General features: G+C 42.6%; 2 protein-coding genes across 8 annotated transcripts in view; one reads left to right on the top strand and one right to left on the bottom strand.

Annotated features, from left to right (window-relative positions):
* Positions 1-19,535, bottom strand: part of hsf1 (heat shock transcription factor 1) — a 171,630-nt gene extending 152,095 nt beyond the window's left edge. For all 7 annotated transcript variants that reach the window (XM_072254274.1, XM_072254279.1, XM_072254280.1 and 4 more), the window contains exon 1: positions 19,200-19,535. In XM_072254274.1, the coding sequence (XP_072110375.1) occupies positions 19,200-19,295 (96 nt within the window). In that variant the 5' untranslated portion in view covers positions 19,296-19,535. The remainder of the gene's footprint in view (positions 1-19,199) is intronic.
* A 261-nt stretch (positions 19,536-19,796) lies between these two features.
* bop1 (BOP1 ribosomal biogenesis factor) overlaps positions 19,797-21,588 on the top strand; it is a 244,425-nt gene continuing 242,633 nt past the window's right edge. Inside the window, exon 1 of the mRNA XM_072254272.1 lies at positions 19,797-19,972. Coding sequence (XP_072110373.1) covers positions 19,811-19,972 — 162 coding nt within the window. The 5' untranslated portion in view covers positions 19,797-19,810. The remainder of the gene's footprint in view (positions 19,973-21,588) is intronic.

The following is a 21,588-nucleotide window of genomic DNA, read 5'->3' as shown; positions in this document are numbered from 1 at the left end:
GGAAAAACAATCAGCGAGGCAACTCAGAACTGTTCTGCTCACTGCGATTTCATGCATAAATGCCAGATATGGCTGGGATTGAAAATAAGATACTTTCACTACTTCAATGAGTTAGGAACTACTAAGAATTAAGGTATCAATCATCTTGAATGTTACCTTTGGTCCCCATCTGACACTCAGCTTTCACCTGTGGCTTCAAGTAACATGCAACAGCGACCACAACTCGGTACACCACTTCGACAGGTGGGCTAAACCAGGAGAGTAGCTGGTAGGTCTCATACCACAGTGAGCTAGGGACATGCCTGTCCTAGTATGCAAAGTCAGCTCTGGCAGAATGGGCAGACAAGAGCTAATGCCAGGTCCAACTGCTAGGAAGGTGGTTCTGCTATGCCACGTCGAGAGTGAAGGGCATGACAAGGCACAGATGTCAATACAACCAGGAAAGACCCCAGTTGTGACGTCTACTTGTCTCACTACTTGTCTATTTGTTTTGTACTTAATTTAATACACAATTTGTTACTTGCTAAACGGTCTGTCTTTTTTAACTATTTCCATGTAACTTTGGCTAATTGGGCCAAAATGTGCAGGACTCGATGTGTCCTAATTAACCAGAATCCACTGTATTTCTCTTTTCACACAGAAGATAAAGCTAAAGTCAATTATAGCAACTCTTATCAGCCTGGTCAACAGCAGCTATCAAAGCACAGACTAAACATTCAAACGGAGGCTGTTGTCCATGCGTTACATTTCCAATTAAAACTGCCATCAGCATTAAGGAGATAGAGATTCACTATGTAGAACAGTAAAGAACAAAGCAGGCTCTGCAGCCTAAGATGCTGTGCATAAGGTAATGACATCTGAACCCTTCTTGCTGCACATGGACTATACCCCTCTATATTCATGTGCCTATCTAAGAGTCTCAAATGCCTCAACCAGCACTTTGGCAGCACAATCCAGGCATCCACCTCTGTATTTGAAAAAAAAAGGAACATCTCCTTTGAACTTGCCCCCTCTCACCTTAAATACATGCTCTCCTTTATTAGACATTTCAACCCAAGGGAATAGTCCCAACTGTATACTCTGCCAATGCCTCTTTTTTTTTCCTCTGGTCTACCCTTAGCCTTTGCTGCTCCAGAGAAAACAACCCACGTTTATCCAACCTCTTGTTATAGCACATGCCCTCTAATCCAGGCATCATCCTGATAACAGCAACACACATCAAAGTTGCTGGTGAACGCAGTTGGCCAGGCAGCATCTCTAAGAAGAGGTACAGAGAGGATCATGGGACAGGAGGTCCGGAGAGAAAGACGGGGGGGGGGGGGACCCAGAGGATGGGAAAGGGGTATAGTCACTCTCCTTTTTCTCCCTCTGTCCCTCTGACTATACCCCTTACCCATCCTCTGGGTTCCCCCCCAACTTGTCTTTCTCCCCGGACCTCCTGTCCCATGATCCTCTCGTATCCCCTTTACCAATCACCTGTCCAGCTCTTGGCTCCATCCCTCCCCCTCCTGTCTTCTCCTATCATTTTGGATCTCCCCCTCCCCCTCCCACATTCAAATCTCTTACTAACCCTTCCTTCAGTTAGTCCTGACGAGGGGTCTCGGCCTGAAACGTCGACTATACCTCTTCCTAGAGATGCTGCCTGGCCTGCTGCGTTCACCAGCAACTTTGATGTGTGTTGCTTGAATTTCCAGCATCTGCAGAATTCCTGTTGTTAGCATCCTAATAACGCTCTTTTGCACCCTCTCCAATGTCACCACTTCCTTCCCATATTGGAGCGACCAGAATTGAATGCAACACTCCACGTCACCCAAGCAGTTTTATAAAGCTCCAATGTAACTTTCTGACTCCTGACTACCAAAGGCAAACATACCATTTGCCTTCTTTACCACCCTATCAGCATGACCAGCTATTTTCTGGAAGCCATGGACTACTGAAGTTTCAAGAACAGTGGGCAACATGGTTGCAAAGTACTGCATAGTCCTTAGCGCAATACTTGATAGTGCCAATGATTGGAAGATCGTGGTTCCATTTCCACCATCCTCTGTAAGGAGTTTGTATGGTCCTCCTTTGACCAGGTGGGTTTCTTCTGGGTGCTCCCGTTTCCTCTCACATTCCAAAGACGCAAGGATTAATATTAATAAGCTGTGGGCATGCAATGTTGGTGCCGGAAGCATGGTGACACTTGCAGGGCTATCCCCAGCACACCCTCAGACTGGTTATTGATACAAATGATGCATTTCACTGTACACTTTCATGTTTGGCTGTACATCCTGTTTGAGATCTGATTGGGAATAAGTGAAATGTAAATTATGAAGATAATAATTTGTAGTTTATAATGTATAAAATCCAGTCGTTTTGTGGAATCATGCAAAAGTATACGAAAACAATGAGGGTGAAGAAATGAAATCAGTGATTGACATAATTATCTGAAACATTTTGCACTCTTGCTTGGATCGTGTCACAGAAATGTTGGCAGCCTGTGTGGTAACTCTGATTCACCCCCCCAGCAATAATCATCCCAAAAATAGCAGTATAAATAATTTACATCAGCTGTCATAAACCTAGTTAATATTTCTAACTCACCATCCTGTTCCAAGTTGATATTCTGTTTGTAACTGTCCAGAAACTGGCTTATTAGGAATCAGTAGGCTATTTGTTCAATTAAAGGGTATCCATAGAATTCTAGCAGAGGAGACGCACATACCAGCTCCTCCTTCAGTGATCGGAGTCTCATTGCCCATTATAAAGCATCGATCAGTCAGCATTTGGGAGTATTGTCAGTAGTTTTGAACCCCTTATCTAAGAAAGGATGTGTTGGCATTGGAGAAGGCCAAAGAAGTTTCACAAGAATGATCCTAGGAATGAAAGGGTTAATGTATGAACACTTGATGGCCCTGGGCCTGTACTTGCTGTAGTACAGAAGAACAGGGCGGGGGGGGGGGGGGGGGATTGAAACCCATCGAATATTGAAAATCCTAGATTGAGTGGATGTGGAGAGGATGTTTCCTGTAGCGCGGGAGTCTCGGACCACAGGCACAGCCTCAGAATAGATGGCCCCCCCTTCAGAACAGAGTCAAGGAGAAATTTATTTAGCTAAAGGGTGGTGAATCTCTGGAATTCATTTCCATGCGTGGCTGTGGAGGCCAAGACATTGGGTATACTTAATAAGTTACTGATTTGTCAAGGCATCAAACGTTCTGGGGGAAAGGGCAGGATTGTCGGGTTGAGGTATAATAAATCAGCCATGATGGAATGGACTTAATTGACTGAATGGCTTAATTCTGCTCCTATGTTTTATAGTCATATCCACTCATGTAGTTCTATAAATTGCTTCCCTGTGCCCATCTAATTACAATTGAGTTATGATCAATTGTTCCTAACACCTTTACAGGGAGCAGGTTTCAGGTCATAACTGCTCTCGGCACACCATAAAAGACATAGGAGCAGAATTAGGCCATTCAGCCCACTGAGTCCGCTCTGAAATTTCATCACAGCTGATCCCAAATCCCATTCAAACCCATACACCTGCCCTCTTACAATTTCCCTTGATGTCCCTGACCAATCAGGAATCTATTACCTTCTACTTTGAATATACCCCTTGTTATATACTCCCAGGGTTTATTTTTTCTGTGGAATGTCACTTTAAAACGCCGAGAGAATGAGACTGACTTTTGGACACCGTTGGATTTCTACTTACTACAACATTGCTTGGTTACTATGGTGAGAGAGGTGGAGTTGTTTGATGAACAATGAACGTTTATCGTTTCTCGCGGCTTGCTTTAAATAAGCAAGATCAGATGATCCTCTCAGGTGGAGGGGCCGGTAGTGCTGAGGAGACAGAGAGTCTGCAGAGAGACTTGGATAGATTGGAAGAATGGGCAAAGAAGTGGCAAATGAAATACAATGTTGGTAAGTGTATGGTTATGCACTTAGGCAGAAGAAATAAACGGGCAGACTATTATTTAAATGGGGAAAGAATTCAAAGTTCTGAGATGCAACGGGACTTGCGAGTCCTCGTGCAGGATGCCCTTAAGTTTAACCTCCAGGTTGAGTCGGTGGTGAAGAAGGCGAATGCAATGTTGGCATTCATTTCTAGAGGAATAGAGTATAGGAGCAGGGATGTGTTGTTGAGGCTCTATAAGGCGCGGGGAAGACCTCACTTGGAGTACTGTGGGCAGTTTTGGGCTCCTGATTTAAGAAAGGATGTGCTGACGTTGGAGAGGGTACAGAGAAGATTCACTGGAATGATTCCGGGAATGAGAGGGTTAACAGATAAGGAACGTTTGTCCACTCTTGGACTGTACTCCTTGGAGTTTAGAAGAATGAGGGGGGACCTCATAGAAACATTTCAAACGTTGAAAGGCATAGACAGAGTGGATGTGGCAAAGTTGTTTCCCATGATCGGGGAGTCTAGTACGAGAGGGCATGACTTAACGATTGAAGGGTGCCCATTCAGAACAGAGATGCAAAGAAATTTTTTTAGTCAGAGGGTGGTGAATCTATGGAATTTGTTGCCACAGGCAGCAGTGGAGGCCAAGTCATTGGATGTATTTAAGGCAGAGATTGATAGGTATCTGAGTTGCCAGGGCATCAAAGGTTATGGTGAGAAGGCGGGGGACTGGGACTAAATGGGAGAATGGATCAGCTCATGATAATATGGTGGAGCAGACTCGATGGGCCGAATGGCCTACTTCTGCTCCTTTGTCTTATGGTCTCACAGACACACATAGAGAGACATATGCTCAGAGTCAAGATGGTTTCGATCGATGAAAGACACCAGTGAGTGGGGTCGCTGGTTTAACCTTTCAGTAGCCCAAAAGGGGTGAGTTGAGATCGATATTTGACTTGCACAAGTGCTGCAACTAGAAAAAGTTTTCAGAGAGGAGGGGAGAGGAAGGTTTGAAACAGAAGAAACCTAGTGACAAAGAGGTCAATGTTTGGACTCCAAGTAGCCGGTAAGGGTGAGTTTGATTCCATTCAAACACAAAAGTGTGATTGTCATATAGTTAACCCACAGGAATGGGTTCTCTGGTGAGGGGAAAACCTTTGTGAATACCACGTGTGTGTTACCCTTTGTCTGGGTGTGGTAGTTCACTGAAGAAAGGCACCCCTGTGGCAAATCACTGTTGGAGTTATTTTGTATGTCGTGGAACTGGATAAGTGGCTATCACGTTGTGCGTTTGGGGTAATCGTGTGGAATCTACCGGTGTGTCTACCCTCGCCTGGGTGGTGGTTCTCTTGAAGATGGTCCCCTTGGTGATGAGCTACTGCTGGTAATACTTCGTGTGGGGAATGGAACAACTTCGGAGATAAAACCTACTGCTATTGTTATTTTGTATTGCTGTAGTGGAATCTCGGAATATCGACATGATTGCTTTCTCACAACATTCACCTTTGGATTACAAATATCTTGCACGAATTACCTGAGGACTGACCTGAACTTTCCTTACATACCATCATAAGACTGTAACTCTTGCCATCTTGAGCTTGAATAAGTTTGGGAACTTTATCTATACACCTCTATATGCATAACATTGCTAACTTTTGATCACCTGGTTAAGTTATCATATTTAGTAGTTACTAATAAAGATTGTGGATTTTAATATCAAAAACAGACTCCAGGTGTGTTCTATTGTTGCTGATACTTTTACAGTATTCCTTGCATGTAACTGGTACTTTCCCCAGCGTTGTGTGTACATAACACCCTGCACTTGGCCTTCACCGCAGTCTGTGGCAGAGCATTCCACAGATTCACCACTCTTTGGCTAAAAAAAATTCCTCTTTACTTCTGTTCTAAAAGGTCACCCCTCAATTTTGAGAGTGTGCCCTCTAGTTCTGGATGTCCCCGCCCTAGGAAACATCCTCTCCACATCCATCAGATAGATTAATTCATGCTGATACAATAGTATTTCTACGTTATATTGACTGTTCTGTTGTACATACTATTTATTGTAATTGATACCGTAACTTATTTTTTTTTTCTATATTATGTATTGCATTGAACGGCTGCTGCTAAGTTAACAAATTCCACGACATATGCTGGTGATAATAAACCCGATTCTAATTACAAATTACTGTAAATGGCACCTTCAGATGGACATGTAACGTAAAGATTTTTACTCCTCCTGTATGTGAAGAATGTAAGAAATAAAGTTGATTCAATTCCTTATCTAGTCCTCTCCATATTTTAAAGGTTTCAATGAGATCCCCCACTGTTCTTCTAAATTCCAGTGAGTACAGGCCCAAACCAGCTAAACACTCCTCACATATTAACCCCTTCATTCCCTGAATCACCCTCGTGAACCTCCTCTGGACTCTCTCCAATGACAGCACATCTTTGAGATATGGGGTGCAATATTGGTAAAAATACTCCAAGTGTACCCTGACTAGTGTCTTATAAAGCTCTAGCCATATCTCCTTGACTTGATATTCTATTCCCCTTGACTCAATCAATGAATTAGTCTTCTGGGAGTCACTTTTGATATTTGAATTTTCTCCCTATTTAGATATTAGTCTGCACTATTGTTCTTTTCACCAAAATGCATTTTCCATACATTTCCCAACACTGTATTCCACCTGCCAATTTTTTGCCATACGTTTCTCTTCACCACCTCACAGTCCCGAATTCTGCTGATTTTAATCTATGCCCCTAGTTCTTAAACTGCTAATAGAAACATTCCTCACAACCAGAAAGCCATGAAGGGTCATTTCATGTCAACCGTGAAGGTAACTGATCAGCTTCATGCTCAGGGCTTGGATGCAGAATGGAACGAAGAAATGAGGAATAAACCATTTCAATTCCCCAATGTGAGCTCTTACCTCGGTCTCAACTGCCTAAACCCTTTCCAGGTGTCCCTCCTCCTTCCCTTTCTTTCCTCTAAGATTTCTTCTTTATCAGCCCTTTGCCTTTTCCACCAATCATCTCCTAGCTTCTTACTTCAACTCCCCTCCCCCACCCACCTGGCTTCACTCATCACCTTCTCACCTGTCCTCCATCCACTTCCTGCCCACCCCCTCTTCTATTCCAGTCCTGAAGTTTCTCAGCCCAAAATGTCCAGCCCAGCACCTGCATAATCTCATGATTATAAACTTCTGGAAGTAGAGAGAACACAATAACACTATGATTATGATGAAATTAAAGCTTTTTTTTAAAAAGTGGGATGCAGGGTTTGTAGTCTTCAGCATTGATTGAACTTTGTCAGGAACACCATGTTCGGTGAGAAGGCAGGAGATTAGGGCTGAGAGGGAAAATGGATCAGCCATGATGAAATGGCAGAGCAGACTCTATGGGTCAAATGGCCTAATTCTGCTCTTGTATCTTATGGTTTGCTGTGGGTGACCCTTTACCATCTAAACGTTCAGGTCAAGTCACCTACAAGAATACAGAAAGCTCATCATACAAAAAGCTCACGATTATTAAGGATTGAACTGCTCTGCCAATTGGTAGTCACCCCCTTCGATTGCCACACACCATACTTGCAGTGTGAATAGACTGGAGGTTACCGTGGAATAATCCACCAACTTCCCTGGAATTATACTGCCTTCAACTCAACACGTTTCTAGGTCGTTCAGAGTCAGTGCGTCATAATCCTGAAATCCACTTGCCAACACCTATGGAGAAGCAAGCAATATAGCAGCTGTATCTCGGCATCAGAATTGTGTGATATATGCTTTCCTCAGTCAAGAACAATTATGGGAAAGCTGGATGTGCTCCACTCCCCCCCCCCCCATCTTTACTGAGTCCTTCCCAGTGTACATAATATTATCTTTAATATGGTAATTACATGATAAATAATAAATACATGCAAAAGATTGCAAACTCAGCCAGCTCCAAATTGGGCACTAGCCTCCCCGGCATTGAGGACCTCTTCAAAAGGTGATACCTCACAAAGGCAACATCCATCATTAAGGACTCCCATCAGCCAGCGCATACCCTCTTCTCATTACTACCAACAGACAGGAAGTACAGGAGCTTGAAGACACATATACACACACGTTTTAGGGACAGCTTCTTCTCTTCTACAACAAGATTTCTGAACAGACAATAAACCAACTCTTGAACACTACCTCATGCATTGCACTATACTGCTGCCACAAAACAAAAAATTTCACAACATATGCCAGTGATGATAAACCTGATTCTGATAAATAGATACATGTTGATAAAACTCTGAAGTAATACAATGAAGCTAGAAACATGAAAAGCAAACATACGTTTCGAATACAGGTATCCACTGCTTTTCGAAAGTTCGCTTTACACGCTTCGCTTTTATGAAAGACCTACATTAGTACCTGTTTTCACTAACCAAAATAAATCCGAAGAGGATTTTCGCTTTTACGAAAAAAGGTGAAAAGCGAAAATAACGTTCAGCGTTTGTTTTGCAGCAAGGCGTTATAGAGGCAATGCGCATCCCGAGCAGCCAAGCTCCTTCCCTGGGAACTACACTCAGCATCAAGCCGCCACAGCTTTGAACTGTGTCTGTGAGCATCTGTGCTTTATCTTGATTTATTCTGCGCATCCGTTAGCAAGATGTGTCCCAAGGTATCAGAAAAGCCTTACAGAGCTCAAAAGGGTGTTACACTTAGTGTAAAACTGGATGTACTTAAGCGTTTCGATTGTGGTGAACGAAATAAAGACATTGCACGTGGGTTGAACTTGCCTGCGTCCACCATTCGTACTATTTACATGCAGAGAGAAAGGATCTTGAAAGCTGCCAATGTTACTATTGGTAGTAGCAAAGTGGTCTATCCAGTATGGATATGGATCCAGTATTCAGCATCCAGTAATGGATAAAATAGGAAATCTACTGCTTCAGTGGATTGATGGGTGTACAAAACACGGCGTTCTGTTAAGTTATCTCATACATAAGGAGAAATCAGTCAGTCTTTTTAATAAGCTGAAACAGAAAGCACTGGACGATGGTGATGAAAGTGTTGTGAAAGTGGAATTTAAAGGTAGTCATGGGTGGTTTGATTGGTTTTTGAGGCGAGGGCAGCTTCATAGCTTAACGTTTACTGGACAGAGTACTTCGGCTGATACTGAAGCTGCCGAAAAGTTCCCAGAAGAACTGAAGGGAATAATTACAGAAGGTGGTTATTCATATAAGCAAGTGTTTAACTGTGACAGAACTGCAATTTATTGGAAAAAATTGCCAAGCAAGACATTTATTTCCATAGAAGAAAAGCCAGCTAAGGGACACAAGGCATTGAAGGACAGGTTTACCTTAATGCCTATTATTAATGCCACTGGTGATGCTGTCCTTAGGCCTCTACTAGTGTACCATTCAGAAAATCTGCGGGCCACTTAAAGGCGTTGATAAGAATACACTTCCTGTTGTGTTTTGTTCACATCCAAGCAGTTGGAATACCCAAGTGACCTTTTCTGAGTACATGACAGATGAACTCTGATGCAATTGCAAGAGGAAAGGATATGAATTGAAACTGAATGCAATAGCGAACGGCCCGAAAGTGAAGTCGTCCAGGAACTGAACTTGAAGCACTTGCGTGAGATTTTCGCTACGATTGACAGTACTACAATGATTGCAGAAAAGTATGACTTTAATTTTGAAAGGGCACGTAGGTTTAGGGCAAGTTTGCACGACGTTTTGAGTGCTTACAAAGAACTGTATGATAGAAAAATGCGTGAGGCTAAGCAGTCAAGCATACTGTTGTATTTCAAGCCTTCCACATCAGCCACAGCAGACAACGAACCTCGACCTTCGACATCGAGGCAGGCAGAAGAAGGTGTAGACGTTAGTGACCTTCCTGCCCTGATGGATTCAGATGACGATGAGATGTTAATAGATGACCCTCTTCCTCTCTCTCCTACACCCCAGTCTTCTGCACCTCCCACCACCCCAACCTCTGACGACTCAGCCTAACACACCATCATCACCACCACCACCTCTCAACCTTCCAATGTGCTCACTGTCTTCCTGATTCTGGTAAGTGAAACTACACTGTACATACATTATTTCTACTTTCTATAGGCTGTGTATTTATCATACCATTCCTGCTTTTACTCTATGTTAGTGTTATTTTAGGTTTTATGTGTGATTTGGTAGGTTAATTTTTGGGTCTGGGAACGCTCAAAAATTTTTCCCATATAAATTAATGGTAATTGCTTCTTTGTTTTACGCCATTTCAGCTTACGAAAGGTTTCATAGGAATGCTCTACTTTCGGATAGCGGGGGAAACCTGCATTTGGTATATTTTGAGAACAGCAAACTTAAACCTTTTTCCTTTAAGGCTAAGTGAGGCTTAAATCCAATAGTATCACATTTTTCTTCATTAACAAGTGCTTTCACCATCCTTTTACATCAATCTGAATTGATGCAAAGTAAAATCTAGTCCTGTGCAAAGTTAGCAACAAGTACCTCAAACTAGAGACTTGTTTGGGCTTGATACAACAGTTGAAGTTTGCGCTGGTGACTTTGAATCAAGGTGTTTACCAACCATTCATTATCAGAGAACTAATGGATAAATAGCAAAAACAAAATCAACTTCCAGCTAACAAACTTAATTTTCATCAAGAACTGCCTGTAATATATACAGGCATCCGTTAGTCTCGTGAGACCATGGATTTGTGCCTTGGAAGGTTTCCAGAGCGCAGGCCTGGGCAAGATTGTATGGAAGACCAGCAGTTGCCCATGCTGCAAGTCTCCCCTCTCCACGCCACTGATGTTGTCCAAGGGAAGGGCATTAGGACCCATACAGCTCAGCACCAGTGTCGTCGCAGAGCAATGTGTGGTTAAGTGCCTTGCTCAAGGACACAACACACTGTCTCAGCCAAGGCTCGAACTAGCGACCTTCAGATCACTAGACAGACGCCTTAACTACTTGGCCACACGTCAACATGCCTGTAATAATGTTGAACCAAATCAGAAAAAGTATCACACTACACCCCAGTAAAAACAATTCAGAGAGATGTTTTGTTACCTGGATAGGAAGATTGAGCCCAAGTTCCACTCTAGAGATGACAACAAAAAGTCCGAAGTACACACATGTCACCATAGATAACATTGAGATTTATTTTCTTGTGGGCGTTTGCCAAACATCCAAGAAACACAACAGAATCAATGAAAGACCACCCTCAACATGATGGACAATCAATATGCAAAAGACAACAAACTGCAAATACAAGGAAAAAAAAGAAATAATAATAATAAATAAGCAAAAAAAAAAAATCAAGAACACAAGATGAAGAGTCTTTGGAATTGAGTCCATGAGTTGAACAGTTCAGTATCTTTGTTTGCATGTCACACCAGACAGTCAGCCATTCTTGTCTGGCGCGTGGTGTCAAGATTGATCTCCTTTCAGATTAACCAGGTCACGATATGAACGTTCCTGACGCGACTCTTTTTTTCTCAAGGCTGAGTGGCTAGCTAAACACTCAAACCCGGCACAGATGGAAAGCAAGCTCGGGGAGTGGCCCGACTTGGATTCGAACTCGGGAGCTTTCGCTCTGGAGTCTGGCGCTGATGCCATTGAGCCACCAGCCAGTCTAGTTCAGTATTGCAGTGAGTGAAGTTATCCCCTTGGGTTCAAGATCCTAATGGTTGAGGGGTAATAGCAGTTCCTGAACCTGGTGGTGAGAGTCCTGAGGCTCCTGTACCACCTTTTTGATGGCAGTAGCCTGATTAGAGCATGTCCTAGACCCGGGGTCCCCAACCTTTTCTGCGCTGCGCACTGGTTTAATATTGACAATATTCTTGTAGACCGGCCGACCTGGCGGGGGGGGTTGTTAATCACAACCGGAATATAGGTGATAAGTCAATAAGTCAACTATAAGTCACCTATAAACTTAAGTGGCTAATACACTCAATTCCGTTTCTAAAAGGGTTTATCTAACGAATTTAATATTAAACACACAGCGCATATTTTCCTCGCATGAATAGTGATAAGTCAATTGTAAGTTAATAGCATCATAACATTTTAAGTAATGTTTGGATATTAAACACACAGCACATATTTTCCTCGTATGAACATATAAAATCATTGCAACACACCAATATCGCTGAATCAGTGGGAACCCTGGGCTTGTTTTCCTGCAACAAGACGGTCCCACCGAGGGGTGATGGGAGACAGCGATACTCGAAGGGGGTTCCTTATGTCCAGTCTATTCCGCGATTTAGTTTCGTTGCATTCATTGCAGAAAACTCCGCTTCGCAGTGATATGATGTTGGAAACGGAAGCAACGTCTTCAGTGCTTTCGTGGCTACCTCAAGATATTCAGCCCTGACTTTGATCCAGAATGCCGGCAGAGATGTTATGTCAAACATACTTTTCAGCCCACCGTCATCTGCAAGCTCGAGGAGTTGATCTTTTCCCCGCACTGACATGGATGATTCACCGGGGACATTCACAAATGGGTCACAGACCCATTCCTTTGCATGTCTTGAGTCACTGATGACCTCGCGTGCATTCAAATTCAACAGTGCGTGACAGGGAATGAGGAAAGGTGCAACTGACTCATATCGTTTCATATTGCTAAATCATATCATTTCCTCGCGGTCCGGTGGTTGGGGACCGCTGTCCTAGATGGTGGGGGTCCTTGATGATGGATGCTGCCTTCCTGCAGCAGTGCTCCATGTAGATGTGCTCAGTGGTGAGAGGGCTTTACCCATGATAGACTGGGCTACGCCTACAAAATTCTGAGCCAATAAATCAGCTCTATGGTGCATTTTCAACATGCTATCTGTTGGCTGAGATGCTAAAAAAAATCCTCATCTGATTTCTCAGAAGGAAGTCAAAGATCCTATGATGTAACTATTTTGAGCAACAGATGAATTCTCCCACAGTGCCTGGCATATTTAACCTTTAATCAATATCCAGATCTATTCATTTCCGTATTTTTTTTGAAGTATTGTTTTGAGCAAACATAAAATCTGATTAAGCCACAAAAACACTTGTTTGGAAGGTGCCGATGCCAACTTTCTATGGATGATAGAAGCAGTATGTCATTAATAAACATTTTTCTTGGGAGTATCTGGAATTTATTGCATATGAAGCTGCTCAAATGTTCACTGGAATTGCAGAGCTACAAGTGGAAATCAGCAGAGATCCAGATGAGAGAGTAAGGATGTTGGACAGATTGTATTTTGAAGATCAAAGCATTTATCGCTCTAATTATGTTACTGTCCACTGTTATCTAATTTCTATATTTAAACCTGTTTACATGATGATTCAAAAATTACTTCTGCTCTAAAGCCCATGTTAACAAAAATATAACAGGGAAAAGTAAAACTTGTATTTCTAAAATTGTTTAATTTAGAACTGAACGGTTACTGAAGTGATAATTGATAGGAGTTCAAATGAGGCACCAGAACAATAAAGCTGAAGTAAGATTGAGGAAATTCAGGACAGGTTCCCAAACTGACATGCTTCTACTTGTCTAGAATTCAGCCCAAAGGCAAGCAATTTTTTACTAAAATGTATTTTCTTCACAAGGGTCAGAACTGGCAGGACTACCTCATGTCCCAGAGATCTCATAAACCATAATTATACTGTAAATTAAACAATTAAAGCACTGCAAGTGGCCATTGAGTCCACACCTCAGAACAATCAACTAAATCCCATTCATCAGCTCTTTCCATGACATCTATCCAATTCTCTTGGGGATGCGCTCACTGAGACAACTGGCCCAAGATTATTAACAAAGGTTTGTATCTGGAAAAGCATGAACCTAATAGGAACAGTCAGCATAAGACCACAAGACATAGGAGAATTAGGCTATTCGCCTCATTGAGTCTGCAACACCATTCCATAATTCCACAGCCGATTTATTATTCGTCTCAACTACATTATCCTACCTTCTCCCTGTAAAATCTTTGACGCCCTTACTAATCAAGAACCTATAAATATGGCAGAGCAGGGGATGCTCTTTTTAAGGATTTCAAGGAAGTGATAAAGATTATAGATGAAGGGAGGGCAGTGAATGTCAAATTGAGTTTATTGTCATATGCTTAACTACAGTGAGTTCCAGGGACAACGAAAACTTTGCTTGCAGCAGCATCAATGCACACAGATGCAGTCAACATACAGAACACATTATACATAAATTATACAAGACAGCAACACAGAATGTGCAAAATAAAACAGGGAAGATCTTGTCTCCATAGACTATGTAAAGCACTTGGTTAAATCTTTCATGGTAGGCTGGTCCAGATCAAGCCATGAGATCCTTGGTTAGTCAGTAAACTGGATCCAAAATTGGCTTGGATACAGAAGTCAGAGGACAGAGGCAGAAGTAGAGAGGATGATTCTCTCACTGGAGGTTTGTGACTATAAGGATCAGTACTGGACCTCCTTAACTGATTCGAACGAAAATGTAGGTGTTCCAATTCATAACTTTGCAGACAACATGGAAATGAAGAGTTGTGTATAGCAAGGAAGACTGGCAAGAGATTCAGTAGGATACAGACTGGTTGAATTATAGGCAGAGAAATGTAAGATGGAGATTAATCTGGATAAGTGTGAGGTAACACATTTCGGGAAGTCAATTGCAAAAGGAAAGTATACAGTAAACAGCAGGTTCCTGTGGAGAATTGATCTTCAAATACAAGTTCATAGCTCCATAAAGGGACAACACAAATGGATTTGGTGCTAGGGAAGGATATTACCATACTTACCTTCAATAAATTGGGGCATTGAGTATACAAGTTAGGAAGTCATGATGCAGATATAAAAATTGGTTTGGCTTCATTTGAAGTACTGTGTACAATTTTGGCCACTTCATTACAGGAAGCATGTGGAGGCTTTCGAAGTGCAGAAAATGCTCACGAGCATGTTGGATGGATTGGAAACAAGAAATAATAGTCATAGAACCTAGGGGTGGGAGATGGTGGATAGCTTAAAGGAGATGTGCAAGGCAAATTATTTTTCGTCACACACACACACAGTAGTAGGTATCTGAAACACTGCAGCATCACTTTGTGACTTTTGAGCTCAATCCCCCGACTAATCAAGGTCAACACACCATGGCCTCATGAACGTGGTAGAAGCAAACACTACAGCAATGATTAAAAGGCATTTGGATAGAGATGTACGAACAGGAAGGGAATAGCTGGCTATGGTCCATGTGCAAGCAAGTGGGATGTTTAGACTGGCATCATGGGTTGAAAGGCTACTTTATTAGATACACCTGCTCATTACTGCAAATATCTAATCTATGGCAGAAACTCAATTCATAAAAGCATGCAGATATGATCAAAGGGTTCAGTTGTTCACACCAAACATTAGAATGGGGAAAAATGTGATCTAAATGACTTTGACTGTGGAATGATCGTTGGCGCCAAAGAGGATGGTTTAAATATCTTAGAAACTGCTGATTGCCAGAGATTTTCATGCACACCAGTCTCTAGAACATGACAAAGTTCAAGGGAATGGGAGATTCTCAGATCCCTGTAAACAATGGATCCAGTACTGACTATGTCTGTGACTGCAGTGTGTTTGAATAAAGTCTCACAGCTACTTTCTTTGGAGCAAGATAAGGGTTAAACTTCACCCAGATCCACATAAGATGTCTCTGGGCTTTTGACAAAAAGCAGTACCTGATGGAAATTAGACAGAACATTCCTTTCTTAATTAAAGCATAAATTTGACGGATGTTCTTATCTTTGTAATTAAGTTGTGGCTGCAGCAAACCAGGTAGGACATTCCTTTCTTTAATTAAGGTGGCTGGAGTGTCTAACAAATTGATTGTTCTCTGTATCAATAGTCCATCGACTTGGCCAGAATGGTTATCAAATTGATTGTTCTTTTGTATCGGTGGCCTTATAACTTCCGACAATTCTGACATCAGGCAGTGAACTTGTAGAACCGCCGGGGAGATGAGAAAGATTCTCTCCCTGATGTTGGGTCCAAATTCACTCGCCGGCTGGGCTTGAAGAAATAAACGGGTGAAAAGATAAGTAACGATCTTTTTGTGCTGTCGCTATCTGATCCAGCAAAGTTACGTTTACAAGCAGGGGTTCCCAACCTGGGGCCCATGGACCTCTTGCTGAATAGTATTGGTCCATGGCATAAAAAAGGTAGAGAACTCTAAACTCTAGAGTCTAGAGTTTACAGAGAATAGCATGAGAAACAACAAAAAAAGAACAGCAGCTGAAGAGCACACAGGTTCCACCCCTGTAACTAATAAAGTGCACAACGAATGTATATTGATGTACATCTTCCCTGATTGCTTTGCTCTTCACTTTGAATATGTGCTACCAAGTCCCTGAACCACTCACCAATGTAAATAGTTAATTGCCACATATCCTGTTTAAGCCCATTATAATCTTGCATACCTCTTAACTCCCGGTACCAAGGAAAACAAACGCAGCTTCTCAATTTAGCATACAGGTTTTATTAATTGCCCACATCATCGTAAGCACGTTTAGCTACAAACTACGCAGGGCCCATGGTTGGAAACACGTGGTGTACTTATGAGACAATGAGGATCTCGTGGCTTGGGGCAACATTGTGAGTCTCAGCCCAAAATGTTGACTATTTATTCCCCTGCATAGATGCTGCCCAACTTTCTGACTTAGAACGTTTTAGTATAGTACAGGCCCTTTGGCCCACAATATTGTGCTGACCTTTTAACCTACACCAAGATCAGTCTAAACCTTCCCTCCCACATAGCCCTCCATTTTTCCATCATCCATGTGCCTATCTAAGAGACCCTTAAACGTATCTGCCTTCTACCACTACCCCTGGCGGCAGTCCATGTACTGTGTAAAAAAAACCTTTAATACTTCCATCCAGTCACCTTAAAATTATGCCCTCTTGTATCAGCCATTTCCACCCTGGGAAAGTCCACTCTATGTCTCTTATCATCATGTACACCTCTATCAAGTCACCGCTCAACTACTTCACTCCAAAAAGAAAACCCCCTAGCTCCCTTTATCTATCCTCCAGCATTTTATATGTGTTGCACAAGATTTCCAACATCCGTAGAATCTCATGTTTATGACTTACCTCAATATCAATTTTAGTTTTATTGTTGTAAATGGTATAGGGTTTGTAGATATTATGGAAATCAGATAAATGCACTGTCAGCTTCCATTTTGAGAGGACTAAAATATAGAAGCAAGGATGTAATGCTGAGACTTGGAGTCAGACCACATTTGTAGTATTGTGAGCAGTTTTGGGCCCCATATTGAAAAAAAGAAAGCCCAGAGAAGGTTCACAAGAATGGTCCCAGGAATGAAAGGGTTAATGTTTGAGGGGTGTTTGATAGCTCTTGGCCTGTACTTGAGGGGGTTTATAAGAATGACAAATGACCTCATTCAAACCCATCGAATATTGAAATGCCTAGATAGTGGATGCGGAGAGGGTGTCCAGGACCAGAGGGCACAACCTCAGAATAGAGGGACATCCTTTTGGAACAGAGATGAAGAGGAATTTCTTCAGCCAGGGGATGCTGAATCTGTGGAATTCATTCCCATGAACCGTCGTGAGGCCAAGTCAAGTTGAAGATCAAGTTTAATTATCATTCAACCATACATGAATATAGCCAAATGAAACAGCATTCCCCTATAGCTAAGACGCAAAATATCACCAACAGCACACTGTAAATAGCACATAGCAAAAATAGCCCCTACGGTAACTTCGCATCAGCAGGAACATCAAAGGTTATGGTAATGGGATTACAGCAGTAAAATTGTCCTGATGTGAGTGATTATTTTAATCTTCCAGGTGCATGGGTGAGTGGTAGAATCTGGGAAATTCATGAGAAATTGGGGAGAATAAAAAAAAAATTGGGTTAGTGTAGTATTAGTGCAAATGGGTGAGTTGATGGACTCAGTGGACAAAGGGCCTGCTTCCATGCTGTTGACGCCTTGTAAGCACCATTATAAAGAAAGCACAGCAGTGCTTCTACTTCATTAGAAGCTTGTGAAGGTCCTGTGTCATCTAAAAGTTTGACAAACTTCTATAGATGTGTGATGAAGAATACATTGACTGGTTGCATCACAGCCTGGTATTGAAGCACCTTGAACAGGAAAAATCCTACAAGAAGTAGTGGATAAGGCTCAGTCTATCATCGGTAAAGCGCTCCTCAACATTGAGCACATCTACACAAAGTCACTGCCATCCAGGACACATTCTCTTCTCGCTGGTGCCATCAGGAAGAAGATACAGGAGCCTCAGGAGCCACACCAACAGGTTCAGGAACAGTTAATACCCCTCAACCATCAGGCTCTTGAACCAGCGGGGATAACTTCACTCAGCCAATCAGTGAACTATTCCCATAACCTATGGACTCACTTTCAAGGACTCCTCATCCCATAGTCTCAACATTAATTGCTTATTTATTTAGTTTCTCTCTCCATATTTGCACAGTTTGTTGACTTTTGCACATGGGTCACTTGTCTGTCTTTTGCTCTTTTTCGCTGATTCTATGGTGGTTCTTTGCTTTTACTGTGAGTGCCAGCAAGAAAATAACTCACATGTGATATACACGTGCTTTGATAATAAATTTAGCTTTCACTTTGATTCTACCTTAATGAATTGCTGAACAAACACGAGAGGCCAGATAGCATATTCCCACTCCATTCTTTTCTCTCTTAAACCTTAGCCTTCTTACTAATAATTTGCAAAAAAAAAAAAAAATTGAGACTAAAACAGCACTCAGCAAATTGCTGGAGAGAAAAATCCTGCACTATTATAAATGTAAACAGTTCTTTAAAATACTGCAGTGCCACCGAACTGTGTACCATGGCCCTTCTGAGGGGTGTTTGCAAATCAGTTCATCTGCTTTTCATCCCCCTCACGTGACAAGGGATAAGAACATGTCAGCCAGTTCTTCAAGCCTGTTTTAGCAATGAATGACATCATTATACTAAACCCAATGTATGCAGTACCAGTTACGCTTTCTGTTTCACCTACATTGCTGCCTAAAAAAAAGTCATATTCTATAAAACAGTGATAATAAACCTGATTCTTACACTGAATCCGCTGATGCAACCTATTTAATGAAATAGAAGTTTCACACCTCTCTACAACTACAGCGACTGAAGTGCGGAAACCTCAGTAAATCGAAAGACCACTATTGTAAAAATACGCTTATCGACGACCAAACGGTTTAGTCAAAGTTGTCTCATCAGCTGATAATCCTGATCAATGTAAAAGCAATCCCGGAGGTTTGTCGGGAGTTTAACGCCCAACACTCCCATTTGTTTGCACCCAATTCCCAGCCTCTGTTCACTTACTGCGCTCCAGCAGATGAATTCATTGGTGTCAGGATCCTCGATTAAAGTCCACAGCTTGGTGAGGAAGGCGGGTACATTGCTGCCGTGCCCGTCCATCCGGAGTCCGAGAGAGGCCCAGGGCCTGGAGCCCAGGGTCGGGGCAGAAGAGGGGACCGAGGGAAGCTGCTGTAAGGCGGCTCTCAACACCCAGCACCTCTGCCCGACCTTGGAGCCTTCCAAAACGCCCAGTTACCGAGTTAAATAAAATGAAGGGCAAAAGAAAGCAACATTCACCGAGCTGTGCCTAACCTGCCCCAGCACACTCCCCGGCAACCACCGCCATCTTACTCACGCAGCAACTTGGCGCCCTCCCCCCTCAACACCCCGCTGTGGATTATTTTTACCTCAAATTATCCACAGTTCCTTTCTTATTTTATTTATATATCGAAAATAAGTCAATTTATATAACTGTTGCGGCTCGCATATTTTTCTTTATTTTAAAAAAGAGAAAACCATTGTAACCTTTGACCTTTGTTTTGAAATATCTTTAACTAAAATATATATAGAAATATTTATCACCGTACTTTCTATGAGAACTTGCCAGAATTTCGATAACACTTTCGTTTTTCTCCATGAAGCTTACTAGCTGTCGCTTAACCTCCGACCTGCCTTCTTCGCGGCCTCAACATTCCTCTAGTAAGATGGCGGCGGAGAGCATGTCGGCGGCTGGGAGAAGCGGCGGCAAGAGCGGGGAAAGTAAAAGGTCAGCTCAAGTGCTGGAGCCCGAAGAGCAGGTGAGTAGTTGCTGGTGGCTGTGAGTTTGTGTGAGTTGATGGAAGTGTGGGGAGGAGATTGGAAGGGGACGATGTAAGGAGACCCGTATTGGAAGTTTCTAACGTGGGTCTGCGACCCGAGCATGCGATTGCCACTTGGCTTGTTAAAGTGCCGTTTTGTTTCGAAGGGAGATTCCTTCCTACTTTTATTAGATTGAAGACTTTGAGTGGCGTACTGGAGGAATTCAAATCTTTGGAAACTGGCCCAATCTGGGGATGTAATGTGTGTGGATTTCCAGAATGACTGGATGCAAAAGTTCACTCTAACAAAATTCAGGAGAAATTATATATCCAGTTAAAACTATGCAGTAGAATCGTGGAGGATTTCAGGTATACAAAGGGAATGTTGAAAAAGAGGTATTCTATCTAAATTCACCTTGTAGCACTGGGTCCATATCTCTACGATTTATGGCTCTTGAAGTACACATCTGACTACTGTTTAAGTGTGGTGAGGGTTACGACTTCTGCTCATTCAAGCAATGAATATGCTTTCCACCACACACCTATAGAAGTTTGTCACAGTTTTAGATGTCATGCCTGATCTCTGTAGAGGCACTGCTGTGCTTTCTTTGCAATTGCACCTGCATGCTAGGCCTAGGACAGGTCCACTGACATAGTAACACCCAGGAATTTAAAAGTTGCTAAAAGTCTCCATCTCTGATCCGTTGAGGACTGGCTCTTGGATCTCTGGTTTCCCTCTCCTGAAGTCTAAAATCTGTTCACAAGCAGGGGTTTCCAATCTGGGGTCCACAGACCCCTTGCTTGGTGATAGTGGTCCATGGCATAAAAATGATTGGGGCCCCCTGGTTTAGAGGGATGTGGTCAGATGGAAGAAGCTTGGTGGGCATTTGGTTGGTTTGGGCCAAAGGGCCTGTTTCTTTGCTGTGTGAGTTTGTGTGAAAGTTGGCACGTGGCCAAGTGATTAAGGCATCTGTCTAGTGATCTGAAGGTTGCTAGTTTGAGCCTTGGCTGAGGCAGCGTGTTGTGTTCTTGAACAAGGCACTTAACCACACATTGCTCTGTGATGACACCGGTGCCAAGCTGTATGGGTCCTAATGCCCTTCCCTTGGACAACATCGGTGTTGTGGAGAGGGGAGACTTGCAGCATGGGCAACTGCTGGTCTTCCATACAACCTTGCCCAGGCCTGCGCCCTGGAAACCTTCCAAGGTGCAAATCCATGGTCTCACGAGACTAACAGATGCCTATATAAAGATTCTGTGACTAGAAATTTCAGTCCTGGTAATGTCTAGACACTCCTCTTCACACTCTCCCCAGTGCAATCGCGTCTTTCTTTTATGTAGTGGACAGAGCTTCACGCTATACTCAAGTTACAGTCTAACTAGAATTCCCAGAGTCCTAGCATAATCTCCTTTTCTTATGCCAGATTATACACGGTGTAAGCACAAGATCCTGCTGACGCTGGAAATCCAGAGCAATGCACAGACAAAATACTGGAGGAATGTTGGTCAGGTAGCATTTGTGGAGGGGAATAAACAGTCAACGTATCAGGCCAAGACCCTTCATCAGGATGTAGTAGGACCAATATGTATTGGCTCAATTAAGTGGCTGCCCCAAT

The sequence above is a fragment of the Mobula birostris genome, chromosome 3 (genome assembly GCF_030028105.1).
Source record: "Mobula birostris isolate sMobBir1 chromosome 3, sMobBir1.hap1, whole genome shotgun sequence".
Lineage (NCBI taxonomy): Eukaryota > Metazoa > Chordata > Chondrichthyes > Myliobatiformes > Myliobatidae > Mobula > Mobula birostris.
The sequence above is the reverse complement of the archived record's forward strand: the minus strand, read 5'-3'. Positions and strand labels throughout refer to the sequence as shown.